Source organism: Saccoglossus kowalevskii, chromosome 8, assembly GCF_978046115.1.
Source record: "Saccoglossus kowalevskii chromosome 8, keSacKowa6.1, whole genome shotgun sequence".
Classification (NCBI taxonomy): Eukaryota; Metazoa; Hemichordata; class Enteropneusta; family Harrimaniidae; genus Saccoglossus; species Saccoglossus kowalevskii.
The window spans coordinates 4636648-4664537 of record NC_140648.1 but is presented as its reverse complement, the minus strand read 5'-3'; the positions used below and the strand labels follow the sequence as shown (position 1 = coordinate 4664537).

General features: G+C 39.1%; 1 protein-coding gene across 1 annotated transcript in view; it reads right to left on the bottom strand.

Moving 5' to 3' along the window:
• The window catches only part of LOC102809371 (transient receptor potential cation channel subfamily M member-like 2), a 44317-nt gene that overhangs the window by 15009 nt on the left and 1418 nt on the right, over positions 1 to 27890 (bottom strand). Inside the window, exons 3-11 of the mRNA XM_085502056.1 lie at positions 26995 to 27187; positions 26065 to 26228; positions 25375 to 25579; positions 25146 to 25182; positions 22920 to 23030; positions 22409 to 22455; positions 21770 to 21809; positions 16579 to 16713; positions 14863 to 14909 (exon numbers count right to left, since the gene is read on the bottom strand). Coding sequence (XP_085358182.1) covers positions 14863 to 14909; positions 16579 to 16713; positions 21770 to 21809; positions 22409 to 22455; positions 22920 to 23030; positions 25146 to 25182; positions 25375 to 25579; positions 26065 to 26228; positions 26995 to 27187 — 979 coding nt within the window. The remainder of the gene's footprint in view (positions 1 to 14862; positions 14910 to 16578; positions 16714 to 21769; positions 21810 to 22408; positions 22456 to 22919; positions 23031 to 25145; positions 25183 to 25374; positions 25580 to 26064; positions 26229 to 26994; positions 27188 to 27890) is intronic.

Sequence of the window (27890 nt, the reverse complement as noted above, 5' to 3'; positions counted from 1 at the left end):
TGCGATATCAAACTGTGTATAAATCACCTGCTGCAGGCGCTGATTGGCTACTTGCGATATCAAACTGTGTATAAATCACCTGCTAAAGTCGCTGATTGGCTACTTGCGATATCAAACTGTGTATAAATCACCTGCTGCAGGTGCTGATTGGCTACTTGCATTATCAAATTGTGTATAAATCACCTGCTACAGTCATTGATTGGCTACTTGCGATATCAAACTGTGTATAAATCATCTGCTACAGTCGCTGATTGGTTACTTGCGATATCAAACTGTGTATAAATCACCTGCTACAGTCGCTGATTGGCTACTTGCGATATCAAACTGTGTATAAATCACCTGCTATAGTCGCTGATTGCCTACTTGCGATATCAAACTGTGTATAAATCACCTTCTGTAGTCGCTGATTGGCTACTTGCGATATCAAACTGTGTATAAATCACCTGCTATAGTCGCTGATTGGCTACTTGCGATATCAAACTGTGTATAAATAATCGGCTGCAGGCGCTGATTGCCTACTTGTGATATCAAACTGTGTATAAATCACCTGCTACAGTCGCTGGTTGCCTACTTGCGATATCAAACTGTGTATAAATCACCTGCTATAGTCGCTGATTGCCTACTTGTGATATCAAACTGTGTATAAATCACCTGCTACAGTCGCTGATTGCCTACTTGCGATATCAAACTGTGTATAAATCACCTTCTGTAGTCGCTGATTGGCTACTTGCGATATCAAACTGTGTATAAATAATCGGCTGCAGGCGCTGATTGGCTACTTGCGATATCAAACTGTGTATAAATCACCTGCTACAGTCGCTGATTGGCTACTTGCGATATCAAACTGTGTATAAATCACCTGCTATAGTCGCTGATTGCCTACTTGTGATATCAAACTGTGTATAAATCACCTTCTGTAGTCGCTGATTGGCTACTTGCGATATCAAACTGTGTATAAATAATCGGTTGCAGGCGCTGATTGGTTACTTGCGATATCAAACTGTGTATGAATCACCTGCTGCAGTCGCTGATTGGCTACTTGCGATATCAAACTGTGTATAAATCACCTGCTGCAGGTGCTGATTGGCTACTTGCGATATCAAACTGTGTATAAATCACCTGCTATAGTCGCTGATTGGCTACTTGCGATATCAAACTGTGTATAAATCATCTACTACAGTCGCTGATTGGTTACTTGCGATATCAAACTGTGTATAAATCACCTGCTACAGTCGCTGATTGGCTACTTGCGATATCAAACTGTATATAAATCACCTGCTGCAGTCGCTGATCGGCTACTCGCGATATAAAACTGCGTATAAATCACCTGCTACAGTCGCTGATTGGCTACTTGCGATATCAAACTGTATATAAATCACCTGCTGCAGTCGCTGATCGGCTACCCGCGATATAAAACTGCGTATAAATCACCTGCTGCAGTCGCTGATTGGCTACTTGCGATATCAAACTGTGTATAAATCACCTGCTACAGTCGCTGATTGGCTACTTGCGATATCAAACTGTGTATAAATCACCTGCTACAGTCGCTGAATGGCTACTTGCGATATCAAACTGTGTATAAATCACCAGCTGCAGGCGCTGATTGGCTACTTGCGATATCAAACTGTGTATAAATCACCTTCTGTAGTCGCTGATTGGCTACTTGCGATATCAAACTGTGTATAAATAATCGGTTGCAGGCGCTGATTGGTTACTTGCGATATCAAACTGTGTATGAATCACCTGCTGCAGTCGCTGATTGGCTACTTGCGATATCAAACTGTGTATAAATCACCTGCTGCAGGTGCTGATTGGCTACTTACGATATCAAACTGTGTATAAATCACCTGCTGCAGGCGCTGATTGGCTACTTGCGATATCAAACTGTGTATAAATCACCTGCTGCAGGTGCTGATTGGCTACTTGCATTATCAAATTGTGTATAAATCACCTGCTGTAGTCGCTGATTGGCTACTTGCAATATCAAACTGTGTATAAATCACCTGTTACAGTCGCTGATTGGCTACTTGCGATATCAAACTGTGTATAAATCACCTGCTACAGTCGCTGATTGGCTACCTGCGATATCAAACTGTGTATAAATCACCTACTGCAGTAGCTGATTGGCTACTTGCGATATCAAACTGTGTATAAATCACCTGCTGCAGTCGCTGATTGGCTACTTGCGATATCAAACTGTGTATAAATCACCTGCTACAGTCACTGATTGGCTACTTGCGATATCAAACTGTATACAAATCACCTGCTGCAGTCGCTGATCGGCTACTCGCGATATAAAACTGCGTATAAATCACCTGCTGCAGTCGCTGATTGGCTACTTGCGATATCAAACTGTGTATAAATCACCTGCTGCAGGCGCTGATTGGCTACTTGCGATATCAAACTGTGTATAAATCACCTGCTACAGTCGCTGATTGGCTACTTGCGATATCAAACTGTGTATAAATCACCTGCTACAGTCGCTGATTGCCTACTTGCGATATCAAACTGTGTATAAATCACCTTCTGTAGTCGCTGATTGGCTACTTGCGATATCAAACTGTGTATAAATCACCTGCTACAGTCGCTGATTGGCTACTTGCGATATCAAACTGTGTATAAATCACCTGCTGCAGGTGCTGATTGGCTACTTGCATTATCAAATTGTGTATAAATCACCTGCTGTAGTCGCTGATTGGCTACTTGCGATAGCAAACCGTGTATAAATCACCTGCTGCAGTCGCTGATTGGCTACTCGCGATATAAAACTGTGTATAAATCACCTGCTGCAGTCGCGGATTGGTTACTTGCGATATCAAACTGTGTATAAATCACCTGCTGCAGTCGCAGATTGGCTACTTGCGATATCAAACTGTGTATAAATCACCTGCTGCAGGCGCTGATTGGCTACTTGCGATATCAAACTGTGTATAAATCACCTGCTGCAGGCGCTGATTGGCTACTTGCGATATCAAACTGTGTATAAATCACCTGCTACAGTCGCTGATTGGCTACTTGCGATATCAAACTGTGTATAAATCACCTGCTGCAGGTGCTGATTGGCTACTTGCATTATCAAATTGTGTATAAATCACCTGCTGTAGTCGCTGATTGGCTACTTGCGATAGCAAACCGTGTATAAATCACCTGCTGCAGTCGCTGATTGGCTACTCGCGATATAAAACTTTGTATAAATCACCTGCTGCAGTCGCGGATTGGTTACTTGCGATATCAAGCTGTGTATAAATCACCTGCTGCAGTCGCAGATTGGCTACTTGCAATATCAAACTGTGTATAAATCATCTACTGCAGTTGATGATTGGCTACTTGCGATATCAAACTGTGTATAAATCACCTGCTACAGTCATTGATTGGCTACTTGCGATATCAAACTGTGTATAAATCACCTGCTACAGTCGCTGATTGGTTACTTGCGATATCAAACTGTGTATAAATCACCTGCTGCAGTCGCTGATTGGCTACTTGCGATATCAAACTGTGTATAAATCACCTGCTACAGTCACTGATTGGCTACTTGCGATATCAAACTGTATATAAATCACCTGCTGCAGTCGCTGATCGGCTACTCGCGATATAAAACTGCGTATAAATCACCTGCTGCAGTCGCTGATTGGCTACTTGCGATATCAAACTGTGTATAAATCACCTGCTGCAGGCGCTGATTGGCTACTTGCGATATCAAACTGTGTATAAATCACCTGCTACAGTCGCTGATTGGCTACTTGCGATATCAAACTGTGTATAAATTACCTGCTATAGTCGCTGATTGCCTACTTGCGATATCAAACTGTGTATAAATCACCTTCTGTAGTCGCTGATTGGCTACTTGCGAAATCAAACTGTGTATAAATAATCGGCTGCAGGCGCTGATTGGCTACTCGCGATATCAAACTGTGTATAAATCACCTGCTACAGTCGCTGATTGGCTACTTGCGATATCAAACTGTGTATAAATCACCTGCTACAGTCGCTGATTGGCTACTTGCGATATCAAACTGTGTATAAATAATCTGCTGCAGGCGCTAATTGCCTACTTGCGATATCAAACTGTGTATAAATCACCTGCTGCTGTCGCTGATTGGCTACTTGCGATATCAAACTGTGTATAAATCACCTACTGCAGTCGCTGATTGCCTACTTGCGATATCAAACTGTGTATAAATCACCTGCTGCAGTCGCAGATTGGCTACTTGCAATATCAAACTGTGTATAAATCATCTACTGCAGTTGATGATTGGCTACTTGCGATATCAAACTGTGTATAAATCACCTGCTACAGTCATTGATTGGCTACTTGCGATATCAAACTGTGTATAAATCACCTGCTACAGTCGCTGATTGGTTACTTGCGATATCAAACTGTGTATAAATCACCTGCTGCAGTCGCTGATTGGCTACTTGCGATATCAAACTGTGTATAAATCACCTGCTACAGTCACTGATTGGCTACTTGCGATATCAAACTGTATATAAATCACCTGCTGCAGTCGCTGATCGGCTACTCGCGATATAAAACTGCGTATAAATCACCTGCTGCAGTCGCTGATTGGCTACTTGCGATATCAAACTGTGTATAAATCACCTGCTGCAGGCGCTGATTGGCTACTTGCGATATCAAACTGTGTATAAATCACCTGCTGCAGTCGCTGATTGGCTACTTGCGATATCAAACTGTGTATAAATCACCTGCTGCAGGCGCTGATTGGCTACTTGCGATATCAAACTGTGTATAAATCACCTGCTACAGTCGCTGATTGGCTACTTGCGATATCAAACTGTGTATAAATTACCTGCTATAGTCGCTGATTGCCTACTTGCGATATCAAACTGTGTATAAATCACCTTCTGTAGTCGCTGATTGGCTACTTGCGAAATCAAACTGTGTATAAATAATCGGCTGCAGGCGCTGATTGGCTACTTGCGATATCAAACTGTGTATAAATCACCTGCTACAGTCGCTGATTGGCTACTTGCGATATCAAACTGTGTATAAATCACCTGCTATAGTCGCTGATTGCCTACTTGTGATATCAAACTGTGTATAAATCACCTTCTGTAGTCGCTGATTGGCTACTTGCGATATCAAACTGTGTATAAATAATCGGTTGCAGGCGCTGATTGGTTACTTGCGATATCAAACTGTGTATGAATCACCTGCTGCAGTCGCTGATTGGCTACTTGCGATATCAAACTGTGTATAAATCACCTGCTGCAGGTGCTGATTGGCTACTTGCGATATCAAACTGTGTATAAATCACCTGCTATAGTCGCTGATTGGCTACTTGCGATATCAAACTGTGTATAAATCATCTACTACAGTCGCTGATTGGTTACTTGCGATATCAAACTGTGTATAAATCACCTGCTACAGTCGCTGATTGGCTACTTGCGATATCAAACTGTATATAAATCACCTGCTGCAGTCGCTGATCGGCTACTCGCGATATAAAACTGCGTATAAATCACCTGCTACAGTCGCTGATTGGCTACTTGCGATATCAAACTGTATATAAATCACCTGCTGCAGTCGCTGATCGGCTACCCGCGATATAAAACTGCGTATAAATCACCTGCTGCAGTCGCTGATTGGCTACTTGCGATATCAAACTGTGTATAAATCACCTGCTACAGTCGCTGATTGGCTACTTGCGATATCAAACTGTGTATAAATCACCTGCTACAGTCGCTGAATGGCTACTTGCGATATCAAACTGTGTATAAATCACCAGCTGCAGGCGCTGATTGGCTACTTGCGATATCAAACTGTGTATAAATCACCTTCTGTAGTCGCTGATTGGCTACTTGCGATATCAAACTGTGTATAAATAATCGGTTGCAGGCGCTGATTGGTTACTTGCGATATCAAACTGTGTATGAATCACCTGCTGCAGTCGCTGATCGGCTACTCGCGATATAAAACTGCGTATAAATCACCTGCTGCAGTCGCTGATTGGCTACTTGCGATATCAAACTGTGTATAAATCACCTGCTGCAGGCGCTGATTGGCTACTTGCGATATCAAACTGTGTATAAATCACCTGCTGCAGTCGCTGATTGGCTACTTGCGATATCAAACTGTGTATAAATCACCTGCTGCAGGCGCTGATTGGCTACTTGCGATATCAAACTGTGTATAAATCACCTGCTACAGTCGCTGATTGGCTACTTGCGATATCAAACTGTGTATAAATTACCTGCTATAGTCGCTGATTGCCTACTTGCGATATCAAACTGTGTATAAATCACCTTCTGTAGTCGCTGATTGGCTACTTGCGAAATCAAACTGTGTATAAATAATCGGCTGCAGGCGCTGATTGGCTACTTGCGATATCAAACTGTGTATAAATCACCTGCTACAGTCGCTGATTGGCTACTTGCGATATCAAACTGTGTATAAATCACCTGCTATAGTCGCTGATTGCCTACTTGTGATATCAAACTGTGTATAAATCACCTTCTGTAGTCGCTGATTGGCTACTTGCGATATCAAACTGTGTATAAATAATCGGTTGCAGGCGCTGATTGGTTACTTGCGATATCAAACTGTGTATGAATCACCTGCTGCAGTCGCTGATTGGCTACTTGCGATATCAAACTGTGTATAAATCACCTGCTGCAGGTGCTGATTGGCTACTTGCGATATCAAACTGTGTATAAATCACCTGCTATAGTCGCTGATTGGCTACTTGCGATATCAAACTGTGTATAAATCATCTACTACAGTCGCTGATTGGTTACTTGCGATATCAAACTGTGTATAAATCACCTGCTACAGTCGCTGATTGGCTACTTGCGATATCAAACTGTATATAAATCACCTGCTGCAGTCGCTGATCGGCTACTCGCGATATAAAACTGCGTATAAATCACCTGCTACAGTCGCTGATTGGCTACTTGCGATATCAAACTGTATATAAATCACCTGCTGCAGTCGCTGATCGGCTACCCGCGATATAAAACTGCGTATAAATCACCTGCTGCAGTCGCTGATTGGCTACTTGCGATATCAAACTGTGTATAAATCACCTGCTACAGTCGCTGATTGGCTACTTGCGATATCAAACTGTGTATAAATCACCTGCTACAGTCGCTGAATGGCTACTTGCGATATCAAACTGTGTATAAATCACCAGCTGCAGGCGCTGATTGGCTACTTGCGATATCAAACTGTGTATAAATCACCTTCTGTAGTCGCTGATTGGCTACTTGCGATATCAAACTGTGTATAAATAATCGGTTGCAGGCGCTGATTGGTTACTTGCGATATCAAACTGTGTATGAATCACCTGCTGCAGTCGCTGATTGGCTACTTGCGATATCAAACTGTGTATAAATCACCTGCTGCAGGTGCTGATTGGCTACTTACGATATCAAACTGTGTATAAATCACCTGCTGCAGGCGCTGATTGGCTACTTGCGATATCAAACTGTGTATAAATCACCTGCTGCAGGTGCTGATTGGCTACTTGCATTATCAAATTGTGTATAAATCACCTGCTGTAGTCGCTGATTGGCTACTTGCGATATCAAACTGTGTATAAATCACCTGTTACAGTCGCTGATTGGCTACTTGCGATATCAAACTGTGTATAAATCACCTGCTACAGTCGCTGATTGGCTACCTGCGATATCAAACTGTGTATAAATCACCTACTGCAGTAGCTGATTGGCTACTTGCGATATCAAACTGTGTATAAATCACCTGCTGCAGTCGCTGATTGGCTACTTGCGATATCAAACTGTGTATAAATCACCTGCTACAGTCACTGATTGGCTACTTGCGATATCAAACTGTATACAAATCACCTGCTGCAGTCGCTGATCGGCTACTCGCGATATAAAACTGCGTATAAATCACCTGCTGCAGTCGCTGATTGGCTACTTGCGATATCAAACTGTGTATAAATCACCTGCTGCAGGCGCTGATTGGCTACTTGCGATATCAAACTGTGTATAAATCACCTGCTACAGTCGCTGATTGGCTACTTGCGATATCAAACTGTGTATAAATCACCTGCTACAGTCGCTGATTGCCTACTTGCGATATCAAACTGTGTATAAATCACCTTCTGTAGTCGCTGATTGGCTACTTGCGATATCAAACTGTGTATAAATCACCTGCTACAGTCGCTGATTGGCTACTTGCGATATCAAACTGTGTATAAATCACCTGCTGCAGGTGCTGATTGGCTACTTGCATTATCAAATTGTGTATAAATCACCTGCTGTAGTCGCTGATTGGCTACTTGCGATAGCAAACCGTGTATAAATCACCTGCTGCAGTCGCTGATTGGCTACTCGCGATATAAAACTGTGTATAAATCACCTGCTGCAGTCGCGGATTGGTTACTTGCGATATCAAACTGTGTATAAATCACCTGCTGCAGTCGCAGATTGGCTACTTGCGATATCAAACTGTGTATAAATCACCTGCTGCAGGCGCTGATTGGCTACTTGCGATATCAAACTGTGTATAAATCACCTGCTACAGTCGCTGATTGGCTACTTGCGATATCAAACTGTGTATAAATCACCTGCTATAGTCGCTGATTGCCTACTTGCGATATCAAACTGTGTATAAATCACCTTCTGTAGTCGCTGATTGGCTACTTGCGATATCAAACTGTGTATAAATCACCTGCTACAGTCGCTGATTGGCTACTTGCGATATCAAACTGTGTATAAATCACCTGCTGCAGGTGCTGATTGGCTACTTGCATTATCAAATTGTGTATAAATCACCTGCTGTAGTCGCTGATTGGCTACTTGCGATAGCAAACCGTGTATAAATCACCTGCTGCAGTCGCTGATTGGCTACTCGCGATATAAAACTGTGTATAAATCACCTGCTGCAGTCGCGGATTGGTTACTTGCGATATCAAGCTGTGTATAAATCACCTGCTGCAGTCGCAGATTGGCTACTTGCAATATCAAACTGTGTATAAATCATCTACTGCAGTTGATGATTGGCTACTTGCGATATCAAACTGTGTATAAATCACCTGCTACAGTCATTGATTGGCTACTTGCGATATCAAACTGTGTATAAATCACCTGCTACAGTCGCTGATTGGTTACTTGCGATATCAAACTGTGTATAAATCACCTGCTGCAGTCGCTGATTGGCTACTTGCGATATCAAACTGTGTATAAATCACCTGCTACAGTCACTGATTGGCTACTTGCGATATCAAACTGTATATAAATCACCTGCTGCAGTCGCTGATCGGCTACTCGCGATATAAAACTGCGTATAAATCACCTGCTGCAGTCGCTGATTGGCTACTTGCGATATCAAACTGTGTATAAATCACCTGCTGCAGGCGCTGATTGGCTACTTGCGATATCAAACTGTGTATAAATCACCTGCTACAGTCGCTGATTGGCTACTTGCGATATCAAACTGTGTATAAATTACCTGCTATAGTCGCTGATTGCCTACTTGCGATATCAAACTGTGTATAAATCACCTTCTGTAGTCGCTGATTGGCTACTTGCGAAATCAAACTGTGTATAAATAATCGGCTGCAGGCGCTGATTGGCTACTCGCGATATCAAACTGTGTATAAATCACCTGCTACAGTCGCTGATTGGCTACTTGCGATATCAAACTGTGTATAAATCACCTGCTACAGTCGCTGATTGGCTACTTGCGATATCAAACTGTGTATAAATAATCTGCTGCAGGCGCTAATTGCCTACTTGCGATATCAAACTGTGTATAAATCACCTGCTGCTGTCGCTGATTGGCTACTTGCGATATCAAACTGTGTATAAATCACCTACTGCAGTCGCTGATTGCCTACTTGCGATATCAAACTGTGTATAAATCACCTGCTGCAGTCGCAGATTGGCTACTTGCAATATCAAACTGTGTATAAATCATCTACTGCAGTTGATGATTGGCTACTTGCGATATCAAACTGTGTATAAATCACCTGCTACAGTCATTGATTGGCTACTTGCGATATCAAACTGTGTATAAATCACCTGCTACAGTCGCTGATTGGTTACTTGCGATATCAAACTGTGTATAAATCACCTGCTGCAGTCGCTGATTGGCTACTTGCGATATCAAACTGTGTATAAATCACCTGCTACAGTCACTGATTGGCTACTTGCGATATCAAACTGTATATAAATCACCTGCTGCAGTCGCTGATCGGCTACTCGCGATATAAAACTGCGTATAAATCACCTGCTGCAGTCGCTGATTGGCTACTTGCGATATCAAACTGTGTATAAATCACCTGCTGCAGGCGCTGATTGGCTACTTGCGATATCAAACTGTGTATAAATCACCTGCTGCAGTCGCTGATTGGCTACTTGCGATATCAAACTGTGTATAAATCACCTGCTGCAGGCGCTGATTGGCTACTTGCGATATCAAACTGTGTATAAATCACCTGCTACAGTCGCTGATTGGCTACTTGCGATATCAAACTGTGTATAAATTACCTGCTATAGTCGCTGATTGCCTACTTGCGATATCAAACTGTGTATAAATCACCTTCTGTAGTCGCTGATTGGCTACTTGCGAAATCAAACTGTGTATAAATAATCGGCTGCAGGCGCTGATTGGCTACTTGCGATATCAAACTGTGTATAAATCACCTGCTACAGTCGCTGATTGGCTACTTGCGATATCAAACTGTGTATAAATCACCTGCTACAGTCGCTGATTGGCTACTTGCGATATCAAACTGTGTATAAATCACCTGCTACAGTCGCTGATTGGCTACTTGCGATATCAAACTGTGTATAAATTACCTGCTATAGTCGCTGATTGCCTACTTGCGATATCAAACTGTGTATAAATCACCTTCTGTAGTCGCTGATTGGCTACTTGCGAAATCAAACTGTGTATAAATAATCGGCTGCAGGCGCTGATTGGCTACTCGCGATATCAAACTGTGTATAAATCACCTGCTACAGTCGCTGATTGGCTACTTGCGATATCAAACTGTGTATAAATCACCTGCTACAGTCGCTGATTGGCTACTTGCGATATCAAACTGTGTATAAATAATCTGCTGCAGGCGCTAATTGCCTACTTGCGATATCAAACTGTGTATAAATCACCTGCTGCTGTCGCTGATTGGCTACTTGCGATATCAAACTGTGTATAAATCACCTACTGCAGTCGCTGATTGCCTACTTGCGATATCAAACTGTGTATAAATCACCTGCTGCAGTCGCAGATTGGCTACTTGCAATATCAAACTGTGTATAAATCATCTACTGCAGTTGATGATTGGCTACTTGCGATATCAAACTGTGTATAAATCACCTGCTACAGTCATTGATTGGCTACTTGCGATATCAAACTGTGTATAAATCACCTGCTACAGTCGCTGATTGGTTACTTGCGATATCAAACTGTGTATAAATCACCTGCTGCAGTCGCTGATTGGCTACTTGCGATATCAAACTGTGTATAAATCACCTGCTACAGTCACTGATTGGCTACTTGCGATATCAAACTGTATATAAATCACCTGCTGCAGTCGCTGATCGGCTACTCGCGATATAAAACTGCGTATAAATCACCTGCTGCAGTCGCTGATTGGCTACTTGCGATATCAAACTGTGTATAAATCACCTGCTGCAGGCGCTGATTGGCTACTTGCGATATCAAACTGTGTATAAATCACCTGCTACAGTCGCTGATTGGCTACTTGCGATATCAAACTGTGTATAAATTACCTGCTATAGTCGCTGATTGCCTACTTGCGATATCAAACTGTGTATAAATCACCTTCTGTAGTCGCTGATTGGCTACTTGCGAAATCAAACTGTGTATAAATAATCGGCTGCAGGCGCTGATTGGCTACTTGCGATATCAAACTGTGTATAAATCACCTGCTACAGTCGCTGATTGGCTACTTGCGATATCAAACTGTGTATAAATCACCTGCTACAGTCGCTGATTGGCTACTTGCGATATCAAACTGTGTATAAATAATCTGCTGCAGGCGCTAATTGCCTACTTGCGATATCAAACTGTGTATAAATCACCTGCTGCTGTCGCTGATTGGCTACTTGCGATATCAAACTGTGTATAAATCACCTACTGCAGTCGCTGATTGCCTACTTGCGATATCAAACTGTGTATAAATCACCTGCTGCAGGCGCTGATTGGCTACTTGCGATATCAAACTGTGTATAAATCACCTGCTACAGTCGCTGATTGGCTACTTGCGATATCAAACTGTGTATAAATCACCTGCTACAGTCGCTGATTGGTTACTTGCGATATCAAACTGTGTATAAATCACCTGCTGCAGTCGCTGATTGGTTACTTGCGATATCAAACTGTGTATAAATCACCTGCTACAGTCGCTGATTGGCTACTTGCGATATCAAACTGTATATAAATCACCTGCTGCAGTCGCTGATTGGCTACTTGCGATATCAAACTGTGTATAAATAATCGGTTGCAGGCGCTGATTGGTTACTTGCGATTTCAAACTGTGTATGAATCACCTGCTGCAGTCGCTGATTGGCTACTTGCGATATCAAACTGTGTATAAATCACCTGCTGCAGGCGCTGATTGGCTACTTGCGATATCAAACTGTGTATGAATCACCTGCTGCAGTCGCTGATTGGCTACTTGCGATATCAAACTGTGTATAAATCACCTGCTGCAGTCGCTGATTGGCTACTTGCGATATCAAACTGTGTATAAATCACCTGCTGCAGGCGCTGATTGGCTACTTGCGATATCAAACTGTGTATAAATCACCTGCTGCAGGTGCTGATTGGCTACTTGCATTATCAAATTGTGTATAAATCACCTGCTGTAGTCGCTGATTGGCTACTTGCGATATCAAACTGTGTATAAATCACCTGCTACAGTCGCTGATTGGCTACTTGCGATATCAAGCTGTGTATAAATCACCTGCTACAGTCGCTGATTGGCTACTTGCGATATCAAACTGTGTATAAATCACCTACTGCAGTAGCTGATTGGCTACTTGCGATATCAAACTGTGTATACATCACCTGCTACAGTTGCTGATTGGCTACTTGCGATAGCAAACCGTGTATAAATCACCTGCTGCAGTCGCTGATTGGCTACTCGCGATATAAAACTGTGTATAAATCACCTGCTGCAGTCGCGGATTGGTTACTTGCGATATCAAACTGTGTATAAATCACCTGCTGCAGTCGCAGATTGGCTACTTGCAATATCAAACTGTGTATAAATCATCTACTGCAGTCGCGGATTGGTTACTTGCGATATCAAACTGTGTATAAATCACCTGCTGCAGTCGCAGATTGGTTACTTGCTATATCAAACTGTGTATAAATCACCTGCTGCAGTCGCTGATTGGCTACTTGCGATATCAAACTGTGTATAAATCACCTGCTACAGTCACTGATTGGCTACTTGCGATATCAAACTGTATATAAATCACCTGCTGCAGTCGCTGATCGGCTACTCGCGATATAAAACTGCGTATAAATCACCTGCTGCAGTCGCTGATTGGCTACTTGCGATATCAAACTGTGTATAAATCAGCTGCTGCAGGCGCTGATTGGCTACTTGCGATATCAAACTGTGTATAAATCACCAGCTACAGTCGTTGATTGGCTACTTGCGATATCAAACTGTGTATAAATCACCTTCTGTAGTCGCTGATTGGCTACTTGCGATATCAAACTGTGTATAAATCACCTGCTACAGTCGCTGATTGGCTACTTGCGATATCAAACTGTGTATAAATCACCTGCTGCAGGTGCTGATTGGCTACTTGCGATATCAAACTGTGTATAAACCACCTACTGCAGTCGCTGATTGGCTACTTGCGATATCAAACTATGTATAAATCACCTGCTGCAGTCGCTGATTGGCTACTTGCGATATCAAACTGTGTATAAATCAACTGCTACAGTCGCTGATTGGCTACTTGCGATATCAAACTGTGTATAAATCACCTGCTGCAGGTGCTGATTGGCTACTTGCGATATCAAACTGTGTATACATCACCTGCTACAGTCGCTGATTGGCTACTTGCGATATCAAACTGTGTATAAATCACCTGCTGCAGGTGCTGACTGGCTACTTGCGATATCAAACTGTGTATACATCACCTGCTGCAGGCGCTGATTGGCTACTTGCGATATCAAACTGTGTATAAATCACCTGCTACAGTCGCTGATTGGCTACTTGCGATATCAAACTGTGTATAAATCACCTGCTGCAGGTGCTGACTGGCTACTTGCGATATCAAACTGTGTATACATTCTATAATTGTATATGTTGTTTATATGTCTGATTTGTGAACACAACACAGCCTTCTTAGAAATTCAAATTAAATGAAAAAAAAACAAAATTCCAAACCCATTTCATAGTACTAGGCGACAATGGAATGAATGAAGAAAAGAAGAAGAAGCGAGCAAAGAAACAATGGTTAGCGAGCGAGTGGTTGCAAACAAAAAACGAACAAACAAACGAATGAATAAACGAAAGTATTTTATCAAATAAATAACAAATATCATTATGCCACCAACTTCCTCAGATTATAGTTCTTGTTGTCCAATGGATTGTTTTCTCTCCGTGTTTTTCGCTGGTGGCGCTTCGGGCATGTGTTAGACTAGTGTGTATTGATTTGTTTATTGCCAATCACAAGGACCACCGCTAAACCGCCAGTTAAACTTATTTTTGAGAGAACACCGGTGAGATTATTTATAAATCTGATTTCCTATTTTATAAATTTAAACAATAATATAATAAGAATGAATATCAGTTATTATAAACAATCTCAAAGCATACACACGTACTTATTATTTTTTACGATATCAGCATAGAACGGTAATATAATAAGTACTCTCACCTGTGGAGTCAAGGTGTATGCCCTCAAATTCACCAAGGCTATAGCAACTTTAAAAAAAATAGAAAAATCAAATAAACAAATAAATAAACTAAGGTGTAATTGAGACAATAGATGTGTACATCAATTAGTAGAAGTCGAAATTAAAACACAGTAAATCGTTTTCCAAGAATCGACTGAACGCGCCGGACTAGTGCTCCAGTCTCACACATGTATATTATTAAGTACGCTGGCTTTTTTATATAAATGTTGACCTGCGTGAGTTTTGCTCTGAAGAAAAGCCACTTTGCCCTTCCCAGATTGAGTACGCTATAAAAGTCTAAGAAATTGTATTACGTGTATGCGCAAATGTTTAGGAGTCACGTAATGTTGCTTGTTGCTACTGTTCTCAAAACATTAACATATTAAAAATGTGGCAGCTGAAAGTCACACGGCTATATACTCAGAAAATAGACATTTACTGAACGTAAGACGGATATTACAATATTTACAAATTTTAGATGGTGGATTGTGTGATTATGTGAGTATGTAACTATTGCACTGACATCCCAAGAACCACAAATCAGATTCCAATGAAATTTACTTCGGCTGCATGGAATATTTGCTGATTCTGTTTTTTTCCATGGAATCCGTGCATGATAATGAGCATAGTAATTAGCAAAAATCTAAAATATGTAAGATATTTTTGGAATTTTCAAATATATTTGAAAAATCAGTTAGCTGTAAAAGATCTAAATGACACTTGGAGTATATGTGCAAATGGACATTTCGTAATTCCGTTCAGGTGAGACCAGCGCCTCAAACATATTTGATTGCGAGCAGGTTTAGTGCGCCGCTTACGATAGGATGGGGGAAATGCCCGTATTGGAAAGCATTGTTTAATAAATGTTGAACTATGAACACATGAAGCAACCCGCTAAGTGCGGTTGAACGCCAGAGAATGACCAATATAGTAGGGATTTGTGTTATGAACGTGGTTTTGTCGCGAAGTTGCGGATTCGGATTCCAAACACACACAAAGAGCCAAAACATGCCTAAATGAACGATCGAAAGTATATGACACCAGCGATGCCGTATGTAGGACAAAACAAATCGTTGAATCGAATTTTGGTTATATGATATTTCATTCAGTCGTAATATGACTACGTTCGATGTATAACAAAATCACATTTCCGCACGTGAGAAAATTTCACTTCTCAGCGGCCATAATCAGGAAATTTAAATAGATAGAACAAAAGTAAGACAAAAGAGTATTGATCAAAAACAGAAGGCTTATGAATTCTTCTTATTCCTGCTATTCGTCAACAAGATACAAGGCTCTACGACAATTTGTAGAAAGACAGACATATCAATTACGTAAACTGCATAACACTGGCATCGGAAAGTAAATATGTAATATGCGTATGAGTGAAACGGAAGTACATGTAGTGCTGCTCTGATTAATTAATTGCGCATATCAGTTAACCCAAATGTAAATCAATGACGTCAATATGCAAATATATACATTTAAAGACACGTGAACTCAGATTCAATACTACTATCAAGGTTATGTAACACTTCTTAGCAAACATTGCGTTTTACATTTTCTAATTCACGCTAAAATTATCAGTTGATGTAATTAGTGTCAATACAGTGAAACCTTTAAATAATCTAAAACTCATGATGAGAAAGTTAAAAAAATCAGATTGAATATTGATGTCTTAAATGTACTAATCATACCTGGTCATACGCTGGTATTCCTTCCATTGACAGCAATTCCCACAGAATACACCTTGGGCCTCCTTGCCGGCGTAATTGTGATTGTTATTTACATAAATGATATCCCAAATATGTTTTGTGCAACTTGAACATCTCCTGCATTTAAGCATTGTGATAGTGTATGTGTTAGTTCTCCAGATATATGGAATGTAGATGTATGGAATGTACTTACAATCCAATGACAAAAACACCACTACAATACAAGTGAACAATTTTTCATGTAAATATGTATATATATATATGTTTGGTTGTTCTTAGCATTTGGCAGGGGTGATCGTAACCTCTTGTGGTGAGAACCAGTGTGACTGGCCTGCCAACGGGGTGCTAAGGATTTCATTGGAAAAGTTATCAGTTACATCCGTTAATGTAATACAATACAAGTGTAGTGTATGACTAGCAAAACAACCACTACAATACAAGGGTAGTGTATGACTAGCAAAACAACCACTACAATACAAGTGTAGTGTATGACTAGCAAAACAACCACTACAATACAAGTGTAGTGTATGACTAGCAAAACAACCACTACAATACAAGTGTAGTGTATGACTAGCAAAACATCCACTACAATACAAGTGTAGTGTATGACTAGCAAAACAACCACTACAATACAAGTGTAGTGTATGACTAGCAAAACAACCACTACAATACAAGTGTAGTGTATGACTAGCAAAACATCCACTACAATACAAGTGTAGTGTATGACTAGCAAAACAACCACTACAATACAAGTGTAGTGTATGACTAGCAAAACAACCACTACAATACAAGTGTAGTGTATGACTAGCAAAACAACCACTACAATACAAGTGTAGTGTATGACTAGCAAAACAACCACTACAATACAAGTGTAGTGTATGACTAGCAAAACAACCACTACAATACAAGTGTAGTGTATGACTAGCAAAACATCCACTACAATACAAGTGTAGTGTATGACTAGCAAAACAGACACTACAATACAAGTGTAGTGTATTACTAGCAAAACAACCACCACAATACAAGTGTAGTGTATGACTAGCACATCCACTACAATACAAGTGTAGTGTATGACTAGCAAAACAACCACTACAATACAAGTGTAGTGTATGACTAGCAAAACAACCACTACAATACAAGTGTAGTGTATGACTAGCAAAACATACACTACAATACAAGTGTAGTGTATGACTAGCAAAACAACCACTACAATGCAAGTGTAGTGTATGACTAGCAAAACATCCACTACAATACAAGTGTAGTGTATGACTAGCAAAACAACCACTACAATACAATACAAGTGTAGTGTATGACTAGCAAAACATCCACTACAATACAAGTGTAGTGTATGACTAGCAAAACAACCACTACAATACAAGTGTAGTGTATGACTAGCAAAACATCCACTACAATACAAGTGTAGTGTATGACTAGCAAAACAACCACTACAATACAAGTGTAGTGTATGACTAGCAAACCAACCACTACAATACAAGTGTAGTGTATGACTAGCAAAACAACCCCTACAATACAAGTGTAGTGTATGACTAGCAAAACATCCACTACAATACAAGTGTAGTGTATGACTAGCAAAACATCCACTACAATACAAGTTTAGTGTATGACTAGCAAAACAACCACTACAATACAAGTATAGTGTATGACTAGCAAAACAACCACTACAATACAAGTGTAGTGTATGACTAGCACAACAACCACTACAATACAAGTGTAGTGCATGCCTAGCACAACAACCACTACAATACAAGTGTAGTGTATGACTAGAAAAACATCCACTACAATACAAGTGTAGTGTATGACAAGCAAAACATCCACTACAATACAAGTGTAGTGTATGACTAGCAAAACAACCACTACAATACAAGTGTAGTGTATGCCTAGCAAAACAACCACCACAATACAAGTGTAGTGTATGACTAGCACATCCACTACAATACAAGTGTAGTGTATGACTAGCAAAACAACCACTACAATACAAGTGTAGTGTATGACTAGCAAAACAACCACTACAATACAAGTGTAGTGTATGACTAGCAAAACATCCACTACAATACAAGTGTAGTGTATGACTAGCAAAACAACCACTACAATACAAATGTAGTGTGTGACTAGCAAAACAACCACTGCAATACAAGTGTAGTGTATGACTAGCAAAACAACCACTACAATACAAGTGTAGTGTATGACTAGCAAAACATCCACTACAATACAAGTGAAGTGTATGACTAGCAAAACAACCACTACAATACAAGTGTAGTGTATGGTCAGCACAACCAGTACAATACAAGTGTAGTGTATGACTAGCAAAACATCCACTACAATACAAGTGTAGTGTATGACTAGCAAAACATCCACTACAATACAAGTGTAGTGTATGACTAGCAAAACAACCACTACAATACAAGTGTAGTGTATGACTAGCAAAACATCCACTACAATACAAGTGTAGTGTATGACTAGCAAAACAACCACTACAATACAAGTGTAGTGTATGACTAGCATAACAACCACTATAATACAAGTGTAGTGAATGACTAGCAAAACAACCACTACAATACAAGTGTAGTGTATGACTAGCAAAACAACCACTACAATACAAGTGTAGTGTAGTGTATGACTAGCATAACAACCACTGTAATACAAGCGTAGTGAATGACTAGCACAATAACCACTACAATACAAGTGTAGTGTATGACTAGCAAAACATCCACTACAATACAAGTGTAGTGTATGACTAGCAAAACAACCACTACAATACAAGTGTAGTGTATGACTAGCAAAACATCCACTACAATACCAGTGTAGTGTATGGCTAGCAAAACAACCACTACAATACAAGTGTAGTGTATGACTAGCAAAACAACCCCTACAATACAAGTGTAGTGTATGACTAGCAAAACATCCACTACAATACAAGTGTAGTGTATGACTAGCAAAACATCCACTACAATACAAGTTTAGTGTATGACTAGCAAAACAACCACTACAATACAAGTATAGTGTATGACTAGCACAACAACCACTACAATACAAGTGTAGTGCATGCCTAGCACAACAACCACTACAATACAAGTGTAGTGTATGACTAGAAAAACATCCACTACAATACAAGTGTAGTGTATGACAGGCAAAACATCCACTACAATACAAGTGTAGTGTATGACTGGCAAAACAACCACTACAATACAAGTGTAGTGTATGCCTAGCAAAACAACCACCACAATACAAGTGTAGTGTATGACTAGCACATCCACTACAATACAAGTGTAGTGTATGACTAGCAAAACAACCACTACAATACAAGTGTAGTGTATGACTAGCATAACAACCACTATAATACAAGTGTAGTGAATGACTAGCAAAACAACCACTACAATACAAGTGTAGTGTATGACTAGCAAAACATCCACTACAATACAAGTGTAGTGTATGACTAGCAAAACATCCGCTACAACACAAGTGTAGTGTATGACTAGCAAAACAACCACTACAATACAAGTGTAGTGTATGACTAGCAAAACAACCACTACAATACAAGTGTAGTGTATGACTAGCAAAACAACCACTACAATACAAGTGTAGTGTATGACTAGCACAAAAAACCACTACAAATCAAGTGTAGTGTATGACTAGCAAAACAACCACTACAATACAAGTGTAGTGTATGACTAGCAAAACAACCACTACAATACAAGTGTAGTGTATGACTAGCAAAACAACCACTACAATACAAGTGTAGTGTATGACTAGCAAAACAACCACTACAATACAAGTGTAGTGTATGACTAGCAAAACATCCACTACAATACAAGTGTAGTGTATGACTAGCAAAACATCCACTACAATACAAGTGTAGTGTATGACTAACAAAACAACCACTACAATACAAGTGTAGTGTATGACTAGCAAAACATCCACTACAATACAAGTATAGTGTATGACTAGCAAAACAACCACTACAATACAAGTATAGTGTATGACTAGCAAAACAACCACTACAATACAAGTGTAGTGTATGACTAGCACAACAACCACTACAATACAAGTGTAGTGCATGACTAGCAAAACATCCACTACAATACAAGTGTAGTGTATGACTAGCAAAACATCCACTACAATACAAGTGTAGTGTATGACTAGCAAAACAACAACTACAATACAAGTGTAGTGTATGACTAGCACAACAACCACTACAATACAAGTGTAGTGTATGACTAGCACAACAACCACTACAATACAAGTGTAGTGTATGCCTTGCACAACAACCACTACAATACAAGTGTAGTGTATGCCTAGCACAACCACTACAATACAAGTGTAGTGTATGACTAGCAAAACATCCACTACAATACAAGTGTAGTGTATGACTAGCAAAACAACCACTACAATACAAGTATAGTGTATGACTAGCAAAACAACCACTACAATACAAGTGTAGTGTATGACTAGCACAACAACCACTAGAATACAAGTGTAGTGCATGACTAGCAAAACATCCACTACAATACAAGTGTAGTGTATGACTAGCAAAACATCCACTACAATACAAGTGTAGTGTATGACTAGCAAAACAACCACTACAATACAAGTGTAGTGTATGACTAGCACAACAACCACTACAATACAAGTGTAGTGTATGACTAGCACAACAACCACTACAATACAAGTGTAGTGTATGACTAGCAAAACAACCACTACAATACAAGTGTAGTGTATGACTAGCAAAACATCCACTACAATACAAGTGTAGTGTATGACTAGCATAACAACCACTATAATACAAGTGTAGTGAATGACTAGCAAAACAACCACTACAATACAAGTGTAGTGTATGACTAGCAAAACAACCACTACAATACAAGTGTAGTGTAGTGTATGACTAGCATAACAACCACTGTAATACAAGCGTAGTGAATGACTAGCACAATAACCACTACAATACAAGTGTAGTGTATTACTAGCACAACAACCACTACAATACAAGTGTAGTGTATTACTAGCACAACAACCACTACAATACAAGTGTAGTGTATGACTAGCAAAACAACCACTACAATACAAGTGTAGTGTAGTGTATGGCCAGCACAACAACCACTATAATACAAGTGTAGTGTATGGCCAGCAGTGTCACATCTGTAAAATCTTTACCTACCACGAACCCTTGGATTCATCACCCGGTGTGAGGAAACGCCCTAAAATAAGCATACATTAATATTATTATTATACTATATAATGTAGTATGGATAGCGTAGTTATTGATGCTATTATGTACGTATATTGTCACATATGATGCATGTCAATGTCACTTGAATTAGTAGTGCTCAGTGGTGCTTGTTCTTTTAAAGCGGGGGAGTCTTCGCCTGTGTGCATGCGTCAGATGGCCATAGCGTTTACAAACAAGCGTCTACTCAAGAGCCTTCGCGTTTTTATCGTGTGTTGTTATCATCGCTTGCGACCCAATTCTCGCGCGTGCGCAGATGACGACCCTCCCGCTTTAAACATTATCATCGCATCATGGTTGAAGCGTCACGCAACGCGCGTTTCAATTTCGGAGAAATACACTTGTACAAGGCATGTAAAATAGTGCACGCTGCACGACGACTGTGGCGCTTTGGTATAATTATGAGGGGCATGGTCATTTTATATATTATAGCATTTCCAGCTTCATTGAGTGGCATACTTTTTCTTTGTTGATAAAGCTTGTTACACACCCATACATCATCCATATGATCAACGTGTGCCGTTAGACGCACAGACAATTTGCATAAATGTAAATACGGCATTGACTTACTTGTATCCCATGTATCAAACTTTATAACTTCATGACGACTGGTATGACTTCAGAGAAATGAGAAGTAAGTATAGGGTATGTTATATCAGAATACAAAATGGGTGGGTAATGAATAGATGAGTTGTAATATTGACGCAACGTATGCTGAGGAACTTATTAGAATAAGTTTGCTGTGCGCAAAAAAGCAACAACAAAAAAATACGCATGTGATTGTTATTGTACGTATCAAATCATTCCGCGCATGCGTATTCCAGATTTGTTATTTTTTCATTGAATACATACTAAAAGTGCTGCTAGAAACAATTCGTTTGGCTCATGCTAAATTGTTTTCCAATGCATGCATACAATAATATTACAATGTACATTTTCTCTATCATATTTTCTTCTTTAATATAAAACTAATCAATATACTTTGAATAGAATAATAGAACTAAAGGTGTGGATGACTGATATGTGAATGAACAGTGTTTCAACAAGTCAGTTATTCCCAAAATCAGAATATTTATTTCACCTTTGAAGCCAGCATTCATTTTCAGCACATACATCGCAGAGATCTTTATCGCCACACTGCTGACAGTGTAAACCAAGACCAATTATCCTGTCTCCACAATTATCACAATGCCTTAGAAACGAAAACAGTTTGTTTAGCACAGTTATCGTGAAACAGTCGGCATTTTGGGTTATGGTTACTCCTTCTACCGAGTGTGAAGTAAATCGGCCAACACAACAAGATCGGACATGTCAAAATCCGTGATTTACTGTAACTTTACAATAAAATTGGCCGCCAATCGGCCATCATTGTTCGAATAACAAAATTACCACACATGTATATGTATCAGATAAGTTATTAAGGTAGCGGGACTATTATTTGCATACTTGTTTGCATCTTCTAATTGTGACTAAATGACTACAAATAGACCCGGGAAAGTATATATTTTTAGAATCGCCAGACTTCAAGCTTTTCACAAGTGTATTTTGCATGCCCATATCTGCAATCTACGACGCGTTACCCAATCAAAGGTGAAAAATTACTTTTTCTGTAAAAAAAAATTACGCATTTATGCTGGCGATAAGAAGTATTTTTTCACTTTTCCTAGTTGTTCAATAGTCTGGTAAATTGAATGTGTCTGGTTAGTTTTATTCAAGCAACGCGTTTTAAAAAATAGTGTCCTGAATTTCAATTACTGTTTAGTCGCATTGCCCCCAACTCAAACCACAACTCGTTGGTAAATAATCGATGAAATAGTTTGTCTGGACACATTCAAGTTCCTCTCATTGTCACCTTAAAGCTGTGAAAATTTGGTGTTAATCCGACGACAATAAGTATACGTTATTTTTTGTTAAGGACCTTGTATTTTGAAAAACATAAACTCCTAGAAAACGTCCATGAAGTAACAGCAAAGATTTTCAAGCTTGTTTATCGGCACAATCAATTTGTTTTCCCATCAAGGTTTGTTTTACCATGTGTAGGGACATCCAAATGTGTAAGGCTATTGGAAACCCAAAAAAATAAAGGAATGGGGTAGCTATAATTGGATAAATTCGGCATATGAAAACACCAAAATCAATGATTTTTTTCAGTGGCTGCGTGACCTTGTGTCTGACACATTCATATGCAAATGACTAATCTGTGAAACAAACAGGGGCGGAGACAAACCACTCAAATGTTTGGAAACACTCATTGTGTGTCAGATAGCTACTGATAACACATCCTAACATTGCTTTGTCTTGAGTTTATCTTTGAAACTTATAGACACACAGATTAAACCTGTGTTGTTGATTTTGGAAAACACTACTGAGGCTGCCTTGCTTCCCTTCAGAAAATCTACATTTTAACCAACTTACATGACATTCTATGTTATATTGACTTTATCATATGAAAGTTTATGGTGCATTTCATCAATTAATAAATAAATGTGAAAATCGTAATTTTCAACACAAATAATAGTCTCGCTACCTTAAGTAGATGTGAAGGTTGAAAAGAATTTGTTTAGGGGTATTCCAGATACAGCTCCGGATGCACACGCACACTGGCACGCTTACATGGAAACTAAAGTTTCGAACTTCGTCCGAACGGGAGCTATTAATGTTATAAATCTCACGGTATATATTTCCCCCTCTTTCAATGCTCTTTTCAATACAAATATGAATACTACAACGAATGAACCTATATGTTAGTTAGTTGCATTGAGCAACTACATAATACGAAGCATGAACAATATATATTTATCGTTTACTTTTTCAGCATTCCGAAGTCCACATTATATGTTTTCACTCCATTTTTCGCATTAGAAGTAAAACAAAAAAACAACCTTCTAATAATTATTATGATGTATACAGGTGTCCGCCAAAGGACGTGATTGAGTTACGCAGATTCTTCAATAACAATCAGAAGTTTAATCCCACAACAGAACAGTGCCAAATAACTGTGCCACAGAACGGGTGAATCAGAAAGATTAAGCACGCTGCACATGATCACAAATTTAAACGTTTTTTTATACAACCGAGTCGCCTCTGAATAATGTCAAATTTGTTATAACTTTCCTGATTGGCCAGTTTAGGTGTCGTCATCAATCGCCAATTCATGATCTGGTAGTAAATCATAGATCGACGGAAGTGATTCATTTAGGAACCACCCACAAATTTTTAATATGCATAATCAACGATAAATGCAAATAGAACCATTGATTATAGAAGTATACAATAACATATGGGTTCAGCAGATATAAATACTTACCAATCGAATTCTCTTTCTTCGTTTTTATTCCATGGTACTAAACATAAGCAAATAAGTGAATTTAAAAAGTCACATTTAATTTTCGCTTGTAACACTAATTCGTGTTCTCTTACAATTGTCTACGTAACATAATTTATAATTTATACATGTATATAAAATATTGTCTGATGTTACCATGGCAACCCCCAATGCCTCGCCAAGTACAGATACGATATTACATAATACATACCGGTTTGGGGGACATTGTCTGTGTATGTTTTTTTGAGATATTCGGCCAGCTCTTGTGCAAGACGACTTGTTCGTGACAGGTTATCTTCATTCGAATCACCATCCTCAACGAGGATGAACAAATCGTGTCGCATATCAAACGGTTCACTCATCATATTAGTTTCAGTTCCCGTATAAGTGTAGGTGACATATTTCTCTTCTTCATTCTACAACACAGAAAATACGTTCATGTATTTACAATGGTTAAATATAAAAAATGCAATATTGAATAAAATATTAACAATAGCTGATATCTTTTAAGATGTGTCAAATAGTAGCTACTCTTATAAAATTAAGCATATTTTTTTAAGATCGGCACCATAACGAAATAAGTTCAACACTCTGCATTCGATAATAATAGCCAATTTGGTATGTGAGTAACTGCAATCTATTTTCTAATATCAATGACACATAGTATAGTGTAAAGTTCGAAGAAGCAAAACATGCTGACGTTCAGCTAATATAATGATAATAATAACATGTAAGGTCAGGTTCCTTAACAAGATAGCAATACATTTTCTTATAAGTCGCGCTGTCTGACGACGAATCCCATTTGGCACAAATGATCAGCTATGCTAGACATCAGCATGAATATATGGAATCTCTTTTGCACACATTTACGCCACTTACAGGAACGGTGTTGTGAACTTACTGTACAGAATATAAAATCTTTTATCTTACTTTCTGCTATAATAGCAACTATATAAACATCGTTCTTCAAACACATTCCTTTATACTTCATTTTCTCATGTTCCAGGACATTACATAGGCGTTTGGTTACCCCCCTGCTTAGTCCACTGGTAAAAATAATGGCTCCTGGGAACACAGTAAATAATTAAGTTAATCATTGTGGTACTATGATTAGCTAAGATGGTAGTGATGCCAAAATGAAAATTTGCAATTTTATTCAAACACGGCTTTATTTGCCCAACTGTTTGCTATAACTGACGCCCATGCGTCAAATGATAGTTAAGCTTATCATTGTTTAATTCAATTATATTTCGAATTGTTTATTTTAACAGTGTAGCAAATATTATTTAATTGCATGTTGATGATCGATCGATCTACTATGCAATAGTGACAGGTTATCATTTCTTAGAACTAACTTTCCCACAAAACTGTTGATAGTCTTTATATATATTAGAAAGAGTGTATCATTCGTTGTCACTGATATATTGTATGGCGCTGTGACATTGGAAGGAGTGTATCCTATGACTTATCAATCATATATATTGAGAATGATTCCCACTGAATTACACTTTCGAATATGTGAAATACCATCATTTTTTTTAAATTAATTAATACATTGTATTTTGACCATAATGTGAATATATTCCAACACAATAATTGTACTCATAAAATCTACTACAACATATTACTCTTATAACGTATATTAATAATTGCAAATAATTTATCCCATGGGCTGAAATTGACAGTTAGGCATAAACGTATTATATGTTGTATATATGAATGGTAAATTGTTACAGTATAGTATCTCCGAGTGGTTAGATAGTATATATGACTTCTCAATAGATTCTTTTAATGGTTAAATACTATTTATGAATGGCATGGTTAATCTAACCAGTATGTAAGGCTGCTTGCACAACTAATTTCAGAAACGCTGTCATTCGTATCGGAGTACCAATCTCGTCATCATATGACATAATACAGTACACGTTATCTGGCATTCTATTATCAATATTCAGCACGTATTTTGTTTTCATCCACAGCTGATTGACATCAATCTTTTCATCTTTCTTCACACGAATATATAACTGTAAAATCAAACGTTATTGGTCGGTAAATGCAGTGTACGGCGCGCCGTAGTCTGTGGCAATAGACAACTCCGTCGCCTAATAACGATATTTCTCAGTACGCTTACAATGTAATCACACGAAAACAAAATGTTTAGTAATAATGGCACACTATTATTAGGCATGTTATTTTTTTGACCAAGTCAGATTCGGTTTGGATTCATAAACCAAATAATGAATATTTTGTTTACTGTCAATTTTTTCTACAATACGAAAAATAACCCGATACTAAAATCTATCCAACTTTACATTATGCATATAGTTATGGGAAACAAATATGTAACTCCGTTCCACTTTAACAAGAATTCTTGTTTACATAATGGCTATTATAACTTATCTAAGTCCAATGATAGTGAACAAAACACGACATTTAATCACACAGATACTGCTCGATTGACTGACTGTGTTCAAAACTTCAGAAAAAATGCGCCACCAACGGTGCACGTAGCCCAATATTTTGCTAGGTTCCAAACATCTAAGCGCCAATATGAAAAAGTTGACGCGTGAAAAAAGTTAACCCGCCATCCATCTTTTCTCTAAACCACGCTCATTGAATAAATAAGTTGTCCGCGTTACTTCTCAAAATATCCGACCGTCACATACCAGAAATATGGCTACTATCGTTATTGAATTACCGGGACTAATAATGCGTATTATGACCAAT